This window comes from Rhipicephalus sanguineus, chromosome 4 (assembly GCF_013339695.2).
Source record: "Rhipicephalus sanguineus isolate Rsan-2018 chromosome 4, BIME_Rsan_1.4, whole genome shotgun sequence".
Lineage (NCBI taxonomy): Eukaryota > Metazoa > Arthropoda > Arachnida > Ixodida > Ixodidae > Rhipicephalus > Rhipicephalus sanguineus.
The window spans coordinates 201,878,204-201,893,273 of NC_051179.1; the positions used below are offsets into that span (position 1 = coordinate 201,878,204).

General features: G+C 47.0%; 1 protein-coding gene across 2 annotated transcripts in view; it reads left to right on the forward strand.

Moving 5' to 3' along the window:
- Positions 1 to 8,333: 8,333 nt before the first annotated feature.
- Positions 8,334 to 15,070, forward strand: part of LOC119391033 (28S ribosomal protein S23, mitochondrial) — a 46,057-nt gene continuing 39,320 nt past the window's right edge. The window contains exons 1-2 of one of the 2 annotated variants that reach the window (XM_037658735.2): positions 8,334 to 8,407; positions 9,299 to 9,457. In XM_037658735.2, the coding sequence (XP_037514663.1) occupies positions 8,364 to 8,407; positions 9,299 to 9,457 (203 nt within the window). In that variant the 5' untranslated portion in view covers positions 8,334 to 8,363. Of the gene's footprint in view, positions 8,500 to 9,298; positions 9,458 to 15,070 lie in introns of both variants that reach the window. The other variant, XM_037658736.2, reaches the window with a different exon arrangement.

Consider the following 15,070-nt stretch of genomic DNA (forward strand, 5'->3'; position numbering starts at 1 on the left):
TGGATATCGTAGAGACTGCCGGCAGAAGAATGGTAGGCTTTTGTCGCTGGTTCGTTTATTTCTTCATAGTCACTTATAGTGTAGCGCGGCTCGAAGTGTTGGTTGCAACAGCAGAGCAATCAGTGAGCAGCTAGGTGCAAAATCCGATTTGTCGCCTTCTTTGGGGGCCGGCAGGCTCCAAAAACAGGGAATATCTCGGCGCAATTTTGACACGCCTGCATATTCACTCGTGCACCATGGCGCGTAGCAGGCGTTGAGACATCGATTAAAGCTCAGTAATGCATTAAACGCGCTCAAAACGCGCAATTACACGCTTTCGCAGGCTGCGACGCGCGCGCGCCAAATGCAGACGCTCTCCACAGCTTCAGTACAAAGTGACTACAGCGCCGCCGCTACGATCGCCCGTCGGAGCATCACCCGAGATACGGCGCGGCCGCTTCGTTCGTTCCACTGCCCCCTTCTAGTACACTGTAGTTGAGCAGAAGCTTCCAGGTCTATTTTATGCTGATGATATTGTCTTATTTGCGGACAGTCAAGATGATATACAGCGACTGGCAGATATATGCGGAAGGGAGTGTGAGGCTCTAGGACTAGGATTTAGTGCAACAAAATGTGGATTGATGGTATTCAATGATCACGGAGACCATACAGTATTAATACAGGGCCAAAAAATACCGAGGGTAAGCGAGTACAAGTACCTCGGAGTATGGGTAAATGAGGGGGATAGATATATGGAGGTACAAGAGAAAGCATCGGTAGCAAAGGGAAAGAGGAATGCTGCAATTATGAAGCACAGAGCTTTATGGGGATACAATAGGTACGAGGTGCTTCGAGGGCTGTGGAAGGGTGCGATGGTTCCGGGGCTTACATTTGGGAACTCAGTGGTGTGCATGAAGTCAGAGGTGCAATCAGGAATGGATGTAAATCAAAGGACGGTGGGCCCGCCTCGCGTTGGGCGCTCACGGGAAGACGACAAATGAGGCGGTAAAGGGTGATATGGGATGGACAGGCTTTGAAGTGAGGGAAGCGCAGAGCAAAATGAGATTCGAAGAGAGGCTGAGGAAAATGAAGGAGAGTAGATGGGCAGAGAAGGTTTTTCAGGTATTTGTATAGAAAAGCGTTGACCACGCAGTGGAGAAAAAGAACTAGGAGGCTCACCAGTAAATATACGGCTGGCAGTGCGGGCGATATGGCAACAAGGAGCATTAAGCGGAAGGTCAGAGAGGCGGAGAGGACTTATTGGATGACAGCGATGGAAAAGAAGCCGGCTCTGAGTAACTACCGAAAAGGAAAAAACGAAATAAGGAGGGAAAGGTTTTATGATAATTCAAGGGGAAGCGCTTTACTGTTTGAAGCAAGGTCGGGCTGCCTTAGAACGCGTAGTTATAAAGCGAGATTTAGTAACGAAGAAGAACAATGTACATGCTGCGGGGGAACTAAGGAAACGATGGAACATGTACTGATTGAATGTGGCGATATTCACCCAGGTATACGTGTGGGCACGAGTCTACATGAAGCCTTGGGTTTTAGGGACAACAATGGAAAGCTGAACACGTCCGCGATAGAAATAAGTAAGAGACGGTTAGAGTATTGGTGGCAGAAAAGTAGAGATAAAGAACAAAATAAATATGGGGGAAAAATAAGGTCATTCTGCCTTAAGAGGCAGAGAGATGGACCGTGAATTTATATTTTTTGGTATAATAACATAGATTTAATCAATGTAGATAAGGTACTAGGCCAACATGAAACAAGGAAGCTTTTTTTTTTGTTTTCTTCGAGCCTGGTGGCAGACATGTCACCGCCCCGTTTTAAAGGGGACGCTCATAGCATCCATCCATCCATCCGGACCATTTCCCCTCAGGTGCTGGCCATTTCCCCTCAGGTGCAGATAGTGGTATGCACAATACCGGAGGTACCGGTGCGTGACGGCAACCTGCAAAGAGCGGTTGTCGACGCAAACAGAGAGATATGGCAGATGAGTAGAGAGAAAGGCATTGAGGTAGTGGAAATAAACAGAGAGGTGCACAGGTGGGGTGGTTTTCGAAGAGACGGAATACACTTCGATAGGAGGCTTGGCCATGAGGTGGGTTGGCGTCTTGCAGGACGCGCAGTAGCTTTTTTGGGGGGCACGCGGGCCCTTCGGTGCCCATGGTAGCTTGTAATGAGGAAAACAACCAGGGGGACTCTTTGACAGGTAGTATAGCGAAAAAAACAGAGAAAAGGTAAAAGAAGGGAGAAGGCGCGTGGTTGCAATTAGTTACATTAACATGCAGGGTGGCAGAAAAAAGGCAAAATGGTTAGAGATTGAGGGACAGGTAAACAAGGAACAGATAGGTGTTTATGCGGTTACAGAAACACACCTTAGAGACTTGGAAGAGAGCACCACATATTGAAAATTATGTTTGGGAAGGATGTAACAGGATCACATCAGAAAGGAGAGGTGGGGGGGGTTGAATGCTAATTCATAGCAGAACAAAATGGGAGAGAGTGAAACAAACGTGTTCAGAGCACATGTGGGTTTCGGGCACAGTAGGTGGAAAGAAAACGTGGCTAGGTGTAGCTTACTTGTGGACAGGCAATAACTGCAGAGAAAAGAATCTGGAGATAGTGAAATGCATAAGCACCGATATTAAAGAATTTGGTCATGATGCCGAGATAATCCTTCTAGGGGACATGAACGCTCACATTCATGACCTTGACGGATATTCAGACACCAATGGCAAGTTATTGCTAGATCTCTGCGAGCAACATAGTCTTGAGATAGTTAACGTGGGGCCTAAGTGTGAGGGGCAGATCACGTGGGAAGTCAGAAACAGGCAATCGAGCATTGATTACTGTCTCATGACAGAAGGAATATATGACAAACTTAGAGAGATGAGAATAGACGAAGAAGGCATTAACAGCTTGGGTAGTGATCATAAACGCATAATATTACAAATGGGATATAAAACTGAAAATAAGAACATAGAATCAAAGTTTGGCAGCTCGTATCTAAATGACAAACAAATAACAAATATAGCCGCAAGAGTCGAGGAAAAAGTAGACGAACTACCAGGCAAAGACTGGAAGTATAGTGAGCTGCTACATGTAATCACGAAAGAAATGGAAATAGAGAAGAAAACCATTTGTTGGAAAGGAAAGAAAAAGCCAAAAAGTTGGTGGAACAAAGAAATCCGGGAAGCGATCGAGATGCGACGTCAGGCATCACGGGAGCACAGACAGGCAAAAAAGGAGAAGCGGCCACAGGATGAAGTCAACCAAATATGGGAAATATATTTAGAGCAAAAATCCATTGTGCAGAAATTAGTCGAGGCAAAAATTAAAGGTGAAAGTGAACGCTGGATGACAGAGATACGCGAAAAGAAGAAGGCCGCGCCTAGGATTTTTTTGGAGCCACCTAAAAGCGCTGGGTAGGAAGTCTGTCACAATGCAACAACATATGGTAGATGAAGGAGGAAATAAATTGGAGGATATGAAGCGCTAGGTTACATCCGAAAGATAACAGCCGATTCGTTTAAAAAGGTCCCCCAGGGGATCCCCCCGGTGAGTAAAAATACGCAAAGGAGTGCACCGAAGAAGATGTAGTACTAGAGAATTTCAATTGGAAGAAGGCCGAAGGAAAAATTCCTAAGCGCACTACTCCGGGCTTAGATGGGGTTCCCGTCAGCCTCATTAACGAACTCGGACATAACACTAAAGAAGCACTGCTGAAAGCCGTAGAAAAGTGCTTACAGGAGAGGGAAATACCAGACAGTTGGAGAAAAAGTAGAATGAACTTAATCTATAAAGGCAAGGGAGAAAAGGATAACATTCGCTCGTATAGACCGCCTAACAATTACATCGGTGCTATACAGGTTGGCGATGCAGGCAGTAAAATTAAAAATAGAAGCGTGGGTAGAACAAAATGATATTTTGGGAGAACTTCAGAATGGATTTCGAATCGACAGGCGGTTAGACGATAATCTGTTTGTTCTTACCCAGTGTATAGAAATATCTAAAATAGAAAACAGGCCCTTATACGTAGCTTATCTAGATATCACCGGGGCGTATGACAACGTTAATCAGGAAATTTTGTGGGATATATTGAAGGAAGTGGGCATAGGTGACGACTGTGTACAGCTTTTGAGGGAAATATACCGAGGAAATACAGTTTGTATAGAATGGGAAGGAATAAGTAGCAAGGACAGCGTTGAAATTAGCAAGGGGCTGAGACAGGGATGCCCTTTGTCCCCGCTGTTATTCATGCTGTACATGGCGAGAATGGAAAAAGCGCTAGAAGGTAGCAACATTGGATTTAATTTGTCACACAAACAGGTCGGAGCGATGGTTGAGCAGAAGCTTCCAGGTCTATTTTATGCTGATGATATTGTCTTATTTGCGGACAGTCAAGATGATATACAGCGACTGGCAGATATATGCGGAAGGGAGTGTGAGGCTCTAGGACTAGGATTTAGTGCAACAAAATGTGGATTGATGGTATTCAATGATCACGGAGACCATACGGTATTAATACAGGGCCAAAAAATACCGAGGGTAAGCGAGTACAAGTACCTCGGAGTATGGGTAAATGAGGGGGATAGATATATGGAGGTACAAGAGAAAGCATCGGTAGCAAAGGGAAAGAGGAATGCTGCAATTATGAAGCACAGAGCTTTATGGGGATACAATAGGTACGAGGTGGTTCGAGGGCTGTGGAAGGGTGTGATGGTTCCGGGGCTTACATTTGGGAACTCAGTGGTGTGCATGAAGTCAGAGGTGCAATCAGGAATGGATGTAAATCAAAGGACGGTGGGCCGCCTCGCGTTGGGCGCTCACGGGAAGACGACAAATGAGGCGGTAAAGGGTGATATGGGATGGACAGGCTTTGAAGTGAGGGAAGCGCAGAGCAAAATGAGATTCGAAGAGAGGCTGAGGAAAATGAAGGAGAGTAGATGGGCAGAGAAGGTTTTCAGGTATTTGTATAGAAAAAGCGTTGACACGCAGTGGAGAAAAAGAACTAGGAGGCTCACCAGTAAATATACGGCTGGCAGTGCGGGCGATATGGCAACAAGGAGCATTAAGCGGAAGGTCAGAGAGGCGGAGAGGACTTATTGGATGACAGCGATGGAAAAGAAGCCGGCTCTGAGTAACTACCGAAAAGGAAAAAACGAAATAAGGAGGGAAAGGTTTTATGATAATTCAAGGGGAAGCGCTTTACTGTTTGAAGCAAGGTCGGGCTGCCTTAGAACGCGTAGTTATAAAGCGAGATTTAGTAACGAAGAAGAACAATGTACATGCTGCGGGGGAACTAAGGAAACGATGGAACATGTACTGATTGAATGTGGCGATATTCACCCAGGTATACGTGTGGGCACGAGTCTACATGAAGCCTTGGGTTTTAGGGACAACAATGGAAAGCTGAACACGTCCGCGATAGAAATAAGTAAGAGACGGTTAGAGTATTGGTGGCAGAAAAGTAGAGATAAGATTAAAAATAAATAATGGGGAAAATAAGGTCATTCTGCCTTAAGAGGCAGAGAGATGGACCGTGAATTTATATTTTTTGGTATAACATAGATTTAATCAATGTAGATAAGGTATTTGGCCAACATGAAACAAGGAAGCTTTTTTTTTTTTTTTCTTCGAGCCTGGTGGCAGACATGTCACCGCCCCGTTTTAAAGGGGTCATGAAGCACCCCTTGGGCTGATTGAAAAAACACATCCTGCGGAAAGCTGACACGGCTATGAACTGCTCTGCCAAATATTACAGTCGTGCGCGCCGCGTAATGGCCACAAGCGGAGCGCGAAGTTGCCGTTTCCCCAGGCACCCTCTTTTCAAACAGAGGCCGGTTCTCACTCTCGTCGGTGGGCGGGGCGTCTGTCCGCTGTACGTAGCAAGAGACATAGCATGCTTATTGGCCGACAGCCGACGTAAATTGAGAGCGGCGTTCGGATCAGATGCGCTTCTTGCCGCGGGGTGCCGGCGCCGCGCTCCTCAGTACACGGTAGCCGCACTCGCGCAAGCGAATCACAGCGGGAGAGCGATCGCGTTTCATGACGCGCGCTGGCGTAACTTCTTTCCCCCATGCCATCCCTCCCTGTCTAGCTTCCAGTGCGCTCGCCGGCACGAGAAAAGAGAGAAAGCGCCGGGAGCGTGCGCCAAACCCCCGTAACTCCGCTGATTCTTGACGGATTCGAGAAATTTTTGCGGCAATCGATTCGGGAGGCAGTACACTCCGATACTGAGGCCATTAGATCATTACTTGGAAAAGTGGTTCATGACCCCTTTAAAGGGGACGCTCATAGCATCCATCCATCCATCCGGACTTGGTCGGGATTGTAAAAGCGCTAACCCGACAGCGCCGACAGGCTGACACGATGTTCTCTGCTGACACGGGCACATTTGATCGCTGCATCAAGGTCGGCTGCATGGTTTAATCGTTTAATCGCGATTTGGCTAACCTCAGAGCCAAACTCGATCCGTGTCGGCCCTGATTGCGATCAAGTGTCCGTAGTGTGAAAGCAAGCTTGACGGCTCGCAGAAGTTCGAGCCATCGTGGTGACCGCTGTTATGACGGTGGATACGCAGGTCGTTGAAGGCGCACGTAATATTTCCAAGGTTATTGTCGTGATCGACTTGAACATAAGCCTCCTGTGTTCCCGAAGAATCTGACCTGGAAACTGGACTCGCTTGAGCGCTGGCCAGACGTCAGCTGAGTTCAATAACGAACTGTCACCGCATCCTGGATACGTTGGCTGTCGATCGCGATCAAAAGTGTCCGTGCGACACCGGTATTATGGCACGGTGTGAAAGCAAGCTCGACGGCAAGCAGAAGTTCGAGCCATCGTGGTGTCGGCTGTTTGACGGTGGCAGTGATACCTTTCTCTATGGTGATACAATGATACACGGTTTGTTGCTTTTGTTCTGCAACATTGCTCGATTTATTATTCGTGCGCCTGCGACGCGCGAGTAAACATTGGATACGACATACGGCCAGCCCACGGGCCACCAAGTAGCTGTTTGGTACTGGAACGACGGCCAACGTAATAATCCAGGATGCGGTCGACATTGGACGCGTCCTCATTAAAGTATTAACACTCACCCAGCCAACTCGTTCAGCAATTTTAATTCCAGAGTTCGTTACTGAACTCAGCCGACGTCTGGCCAGCGCTCAAGCGAGTCCAGTTTCCAGGTCAGATTCTTCGGGAACACAGGAGGCTTACGTTCAAGTCGATCACGACAATAACCTTGGAAATATTACGTGCGCCTTCAACGACCTGCGTATCCACCGTCATAACAGCGGTCACCACGATGGCTCGAACTTCTGCGAGCCGTCAAGCTTTTGATCGCGATCAGGGCCGACACGGATTGAGTTTGGCTCTGAGGTTAGCCAAATCGCGATTAAAGGTCTCTGCACAGCGTTGTTCCTACCCGCGCAAAAAGAAAAAAAAAAAGACTTTTGAAAACATGCAGCCGCTCCTGGCCGCTCTACGCGAAAAAGAAGAAAAAAAGAAACGGAAGTGACGTCAGGAAACGAACAACAACAAAAAGAAAAGTGACTCCGCCCCCGTACCTCAGTGCACCTCCGAAAAGGGAGACCCCGGCGGAGGAGTTACGGAACTGAAAAAGTATCTATAAACGTTGGTCCGGTCTGAACGCAACGCGCGCTGCGCCTGCCGAGACGGAATGATGAAGTTCTTGTTCGCCTATTCAGTGTCTCACACCCATTATGGGGGATCGGCCTTAAATGAAAATTAGGAAATTGGGAATATAACTTACAAATTAAAGATGAAATTTAAGTACGCCTTTTGGCAGATCAAAACTGACGAAATTGCGCGCATGTTGGCATACGCGTGGCTAGCACGCTTTTCACGCTGCCCGCCACCGACGCTATACGAGCCAGTTTTTTAGTGCTGACGCACAGCGTGTAGTTCTCGTGTGACCTTGACAAAACCAGAGATCCGATACAAAATGAAGCTGGACCGGTCATCTTCGAGCAGATATCACTTCTTGAAGCTGGTCGCGCTTGAAGTCGTATGAAGCACGACCTGCTTTTACGATTAATATTCCTACTGAATGGTTGGCTGGAATGTTCCAACCTTACTCTGTCTCTGGCAATTACTCTATTCTATATAGACTGTATGCAGGTAATTGTTCATTTATTTGCAATTTGCTTATGGCTTGAAGACCAAGCATGAGGAGAAAAAAAACTGTGTTTGTATGCTATTTTATTGCTGGCACAAAATGGTATTTATTGTTTAATAATAAAAACTCTTTTCATAATACCGCTTTTCTGCCATTTTAGCTTGAATTCTGGCTCCTTTTCGAATCTACCCAACGGCAACCCTGAGCACGGCGCACACGCACGCTGTGGTCGGCGGGCATGGCTGGCAGTCGCATATACAAGTTGGGCTCCATCTTCACGAGGTGCGAGTAAACCCTTGCGACTGATGTTAGAGGAAAGAGGCTATTGTTTGACTTGCAGCCAAGTTTATAATGATCCCACCTCATGCGCAAGGGTAACTTTTATCTTCTTTCAGAAGCGTGAAAACGATGGGGCGTCCCGTGAGGTTCCACACGCACTTCACGAGATGCCAAACCAATAGCCTAAGTAATGCATTCATTCAGCTCCCAAAGGGTCCATGTGTGTTTCATTAGCTGAGCTTTCGACAGAACTAAGACCGGGCATTCACGAAAATTGGAGCATGTCGCGCGCATTGCACTGGTATCATTTTGCACTCGGAAAAGTGGCAATGACACAGAAGAGTCCGCAGTTCTGTCGGTGAGCGAGCGTCAGTCCTCACCATCGGTTGTAGGTCGGCAAATAATCACGTCAGACGTTGTTTTCGTGCCAACACCGTGCTTGCTAACAGGGTTCTGTTGTAGCACATTTCTTGCTTCGTTATCGGCTTGTGTCGATTAAGTGCATGCTGTGAGACACATTTGAGTCTTTTGCTGTGCCCACACTCCCTTGTTTGAACCACGCCAATGCACTGTGGTACTCCCAGAGGGCTTTGATCTCCCAGCTGTTAAGAGGGAGGGGACACTTTCCCGATGGCCATTCATGCATCAACTTTTGATAGTTTGTGTGACGAGGTTAGTTTGTCGTAACTATGCCAAGAGGCCACTATTCTGTCAGAGTATATGAGCATTTACCCCTTTTCAACTGCTTATGGAAGTTGCATTGCTTTCCTGATGTGTGTCGTTTGGTTTGAGTGAAGGTGGCACACTATTGGGCTGGGAGGCTTACTTGTATAGCTCCACTTTTTTATAACTCACTGCCAGATTGAGAGAAGCCAGTGAAGGTGCTCTGTGCAGGGTGGAGGGCCTGTTGAAGGCTGGTGGCATGATGCCTTCAGAAGAACCACGCTGGCTGGATGTGTACCGTGCCTTGCCGCCGATCGAGGAGCCCAGCTTCTACAGGACGGCCAGGGGCGATGTGCGACCAGTCTTCTACCCGGAGGATGTGGCCCGCATGTGAGGCCCACATATGCACACTGTCCTACATAAGAGTAATTTATTTCTGCCTCAAGAAATGCAGTGACAAGGGAGCTGCGGTAAAAGCCGTCGTAGACAGCTTGACTGAGCCACAGCCCCTGAATACAAGGCGACAGCGAAAGGCAGTTCAAAAGAAAATCTTCACACACATACGACTTCATGTAAAAAAAAAAAGAATGCTGCATAGCAAAACCGACAAGAAATGAAAACAGAGTGCTATCTACACTTTGTACTACAGCGTAAATTGCTTCCTCAAATAACAATAAATATATTATTAACACATTCCTAAGACCATCATGTGTCAAATAAGTGTGCAAATAAATATACACATACAAACGAGGCAGAAACATCCTATTTGAATTTGACCAAACCTAAAATACCGTATTTTCCGGTGTATAAGACGCACCCCCTACTTTTTACGACTTTTCGCGGGAAAAAATGATATATAAGACGCACCTTTGTATAAGAGGCATCTATTTTTAACTCTGTCAACATGTACCCACGCAGAGTACATTCACTGCGAAATACGTAGTCACGCACGGCACTGAGTATCTGTAAGCAGCAGTTTTAGTAAGGCGCAGAAAACCACTATTTATTCCACTGGATTGGAAGCCACATCCTCCGGCGCACTGTCAAAAGTTCTTCCACCTTGGTTGGCAGCATGGCTGGGTTGCCGTCGTCAGCTTCTGAGTGACTTTTACGCAGCGTTGGAAGCACCTTGAAGCACATCGTTGGCGTTGCCTCTAATATGGTGGTTACTGTACTGACCGTACCTCTATGGCATTACGAGACTTGGCGGGAACACATAAACAACGAACGCGCCGCACGGTTACCACCGACACACGGTCTACACATATGCATACAAAATGTAAATGGCGACCGGAAGCTGCGACTACTGCCAGACTGCAGTGACGTCTCACACGGAAACTGATGATGATAATAACGAAGTGGTACTTTCGCTTGTGTAACTGATATTGTGGGCGCTACAACATTACAAGTGAACCATTGTGGTGCTCTGTTTTATTTATTGCCTCAGTTCCGTGGGTTTAATGCTTCGTTTAAGAACAAACAATTCAAACAATACAATGGGGCACGATACGGTGGTGGCTTTTATTGCGGCCGTAATCTCCGGGGTCGCCGCACTGCTTAAAGGAGTACTGACATGAATTTTAAAATTTTTGTGGTTGTTGCTCTAAATGAAAGCACGGGTGTTGAGAACCCTAAAAAGAGTGTCGTGGTGCCTGGGGATGCATTGCATATATTTTTAATACCGCTTCTTTCAACCAGCAGTTTCGGTTTCGAGAGGGTGGCTTCATAGTGACGTGTCAAGTCGGCCCGTGACGTCACAGGCAGACTGCGACCCACGAAATATGCACCTGCTGTCGTTTGCTGTCAGTCGAACGTGGTTCATGATGAGTGAACTGTTGTCCAGTGCCTCCGACAGCGATTTCTGTGATTTAGGCTGCATGCAGAACCCAGATTTCGCAAACCAAGTGAGCTGACTTGAAATGTCATAGGGCTCTCCATGCGGTGAAGCTGCCTTGCAGATGCTGGGAGATGAAAACTTTAAAATCAAACTTAAATATTTATACGTGTTTCCCGGATGCGGTGTGGGGAGAGCGTTAACACTACATGCCAAGGAAACCAAAAATGTCTGTTTTGCTGCACTTCAAAATCGTGTCAGTACTCCTTTAACAGCAAGTAGCTGACATCTAAGATCACAGCCGCTTCATTGTTATAACAAACTTAGATATATTTTTACGAATGCTTTCGCGCTTAATTCATCGTACTCATGAATTAAATATAAACGAATTGGTGTCGCACAATCGCATGACTTTTTGCGTATATAAGACGCACCGTTGTATAAGACGCACCAGCAAAAATATAGGAAAAAAGGTGTTTCTTATATACCGGAAAATACGGTATATTTGGGGGTACACCCTTATACATGGAGCAAAGTTCTATATAGGTGCAGGTAAACAGGTTAAAGTTTGCAGATGTTTAGAAGGGAGGGAAGTGTATGTATGCGTGCTGTTGGCACTAACCTGTTTCCAGGTTGCCTAAAAGGGTAACTCATTCTTTTTTCTTCAAGTTGGAGAGATGTTAGATGTCATTTGTATTACATTTTGTTTCTATTTTAAAACAAACGCTTAGCCTGTATTGATGTAAATGGAAGATTTTGATTATACCAGTGTCAAGAAATAACTCTTTGCTTTGTAGGACGCCTCGTTGATGTGCTTTTACCCTTTCACTGTCGGGTGTTTCAAGCCATAACGTGGCCCCAGTGTCGGCTTGGTTTCGGGAATACCAGGGAAGTTTGAAACGCGAAGCAATGGCGCATTGTGAAGTCAGGAGGACAGACAGGGGTGGAAAGGGGATACAATGACGTCGTTTGCTGTTCATAGCAACAAGTGAGCGAAAGCAGTGATCGTGTCATGTTTCCGTCTAGTGGCGAGCGCCCCTGGACTGAGAACAAAAAAAGAAACCTGCGGCAGAACAATCCCTGTAATTGCACGCGCTGCATGGTTGCTCCACACGTGAGAGTAGTGCGCGCAGAGCGGCCATGCCCCTCAGCAAAGAAGGGTGGGCGTAGTCGCTCCGTACTCTTCAATACATGTACCAATGCTGTGAGGAGCAAAAATAAGTGCTTCTAGATAGATTCGAGTGATGGTGCAACCAGTAAAATCACGCAAAATGGGGCAGTTTCGCGCTTCGGTGCACATTTTTTGATGCATAATGGAGAACGTATTGGTAAGTCAGCGACACTGTGCCTGGGGGGGGGGGGGCACGCCATTGACAGTGAAAGGGTTAAAATAGCTACTTGTTTAGCTGCAGCCACCTACAGCGGTTGAAGCAGATATGTGCCTCAGCATGTGCTAGCTTACACATTGCTTGCTCTCACCATTTTTGTGTACAGACTGCTTCATCCAGGTCAACGCGTGCTCTGCACGACAGACGGCCAGGAGCAGATTTACGTTATGACCCTTTCTTTGTCTTAAATTATTGCGATACTTTTCTGGCCAGCTCCTAGGAGGTCAGAAATTAACTGGGGACAGTCGTGTGATTCAATTGTCAGGGGGTCATTAGCTACAGTGTGGTGTAAACCCAGCAGTCCTATATTTAGGACACTGCAAATAAGGTGTGAGGGGGTGATATGAGTGAAATTTTGCAGCCGTAGTGACTGATGTAAAAAGTAGTGATGAAAATTGCACTGACCCCGCAGGGGCATCTGCGAAAGCAGGCGCTTGGTGAGCGGCATCACCACAAACCCGAGCCAACGGGGGGGTTTCGACCCCTCCCACGCCCCGCCATGCATGGCTTTGCCGTGTACGGGGAAAATGTAATCCTGGTGGTTGTGTCGATGCCGGGTGTTTGGACCCTTAAGGCCCCCTGACAGAGGCAACACACCCCTTTGGCCCCGGCTTCACGTAGACGGCACCCCTGGGCTGACCCACCCAGGGGAAATGGGCGGTCGCCTTTTCCTATCCCCCTCTCTGATATTTTTCTTTCCTATTTCTTTTCCTCTCTGTCCTGTCTCCTACTCCCTTAAGTTACTTCCCAATTTTCTTAGGCAGCCTGGGTCAACTATGTGTAAGTAGCCAACCTTGGTCTATGCGCATTGGGTTATTGTAGCGGTGTACGGCTGGAGTCTGCGCATTTTCCCGTATCGCGAATCTTGTAGTGTCCTCTTGTTGGGCTCCATGGTGGGTGGCAGCCATCACTGCTGAATCACATTCCGCTATCATGCATAGAGCTTCTAAATGAGCTTCAAAGCGCTTATGCACCGAAGAACTGACCTTTCTCAGCCGACCCATAGAAGTATTCCCCCACTATCGTGTGGTACATAGGTGAGAAGTCTGACAAAACAGCTAGAACCGTGTCCTCTTTTGTAGTATCCAGATCACTGACAGCCACCTTAAGTGCTGGCTATAAGGTTACAAAAATGGCCAGTGGAGACCTCCTTCTTGAATTCCATGACAAGGTGCCGTTTGATAAACTAAAGAAACCTCGTAATTTTCGGCGCCATTCCTGTCACTGTAACGCCCCATAGATCCATGAACTCCACACGTGTGATTGTATCAGATACATACCTCCTTGACCTTACTGTGACTGTACTACTCTAAGGGTGGAAGGATCAGAATGTGAAGTGAATTGTAATCAGGAGAAACAATCAGGAAATCCCCACCAAACACTTGGTACTGACCTTTGCCACAAGCGAATTACCACAAAGTATAGAAACTCGCTACGCTACACAAAGACACCTATCAGACCATATATCCTGAACCCGTGCAGATGTTTCCTATGCCAAAGATTTGGCCGTGGCTCTCAGAGCTGCCGTGGTCAACCTACCTGTGCAAAATGTGGTGTCCAAGGCCATGCCTCAGACATCTGTAATGAAACGCCACACTGTATGAACTGCGATGGCGCCCACGCTGCATACTCATGTTCTTGTCCAAATTGGAAGAAGGAAAAAAATATCATTGAAGGTTCGAGAAAACATTTCCTTTAAACAGGCATGAAGAAGGTGTTTAACGGTCCAACCGATGCTGATACGGCGTGTCAGCGTCGCATCGGCCACTGTCCTGGCCCATGCAAAGTGAGCCATCGACTGTGGCAGCTGCCCCCGTGGTGGCAGCAGTTAAGTCGGCTCCACCTACCAAGCCATACGACCATGCCTGGCCAGGTGAGGTCGGAAAAATGAACCAGCAGCTCGCATATGTGGGCGTCCAGTGCCTCACACGAGGCAATAGACACAACTTCGGTACCCCTGGTACCGAACGAGCAGCGTAGCTCCTTGGAGTGCGCTAAGAAAACTACAACGCCGATAACGGGGCCTGACGACGGCCCTGCTACTTAAGTTCTAACTTTCTGCTTAAGCAAGAGCCACTTCCTTTTCGTACACACGGCACTACTTCACTTCCAATATGGAAGCACAAATTATACAATGGAACGTCAGAAGACTCCTTAGAAACATCAAGAATGTCCAAGAACTTTTACACATACATTCACCAAAAGTGCTGTGTGTACAAGAAAGAGACTTAAAATCCAAATACACCAGCTTTCTACGCAGTTACATTATTTTCCGAAAGGGCCGGGACGATGCCATGGCGTCATCCGGTGGTGTAGCAGTTGTAATTAGTCAAGGAATAGCATGTACACACTTACCACACCAAACGTCCCTTGAGGCAGTGGCTGTTCGAGCGGTTCTTTTTAATAAACTGGTCACCATTTGCTCTCTCTACATACCTCCACACTACCGCCTGCAAAAACATGAATTCCAGTCCTTAATAGATGAACTTCCAGAACCTTAGCTGCTCCTTGGGGACTTTAATGCACATAGCGATCTGTGGGGTGACTTTCGCTCCGTTGCGCGAGGTCGTCTAATTGAACAGTTCCTTCTCTGTTCCGGCGCATGTCTCTTGAATAAAGAAGAGCCAACATATTATAGCCTCGCTAACAATACCTACTCGTCCATAGATCTCAGCATTCATGACATCTCCGTCACTTCTACCCCTACTCAAATACTCAAATGGAAAGTCATTAATAATCCTTACAGAAGTGACCACTTTCCTATAGTTCTGAGCACACCGG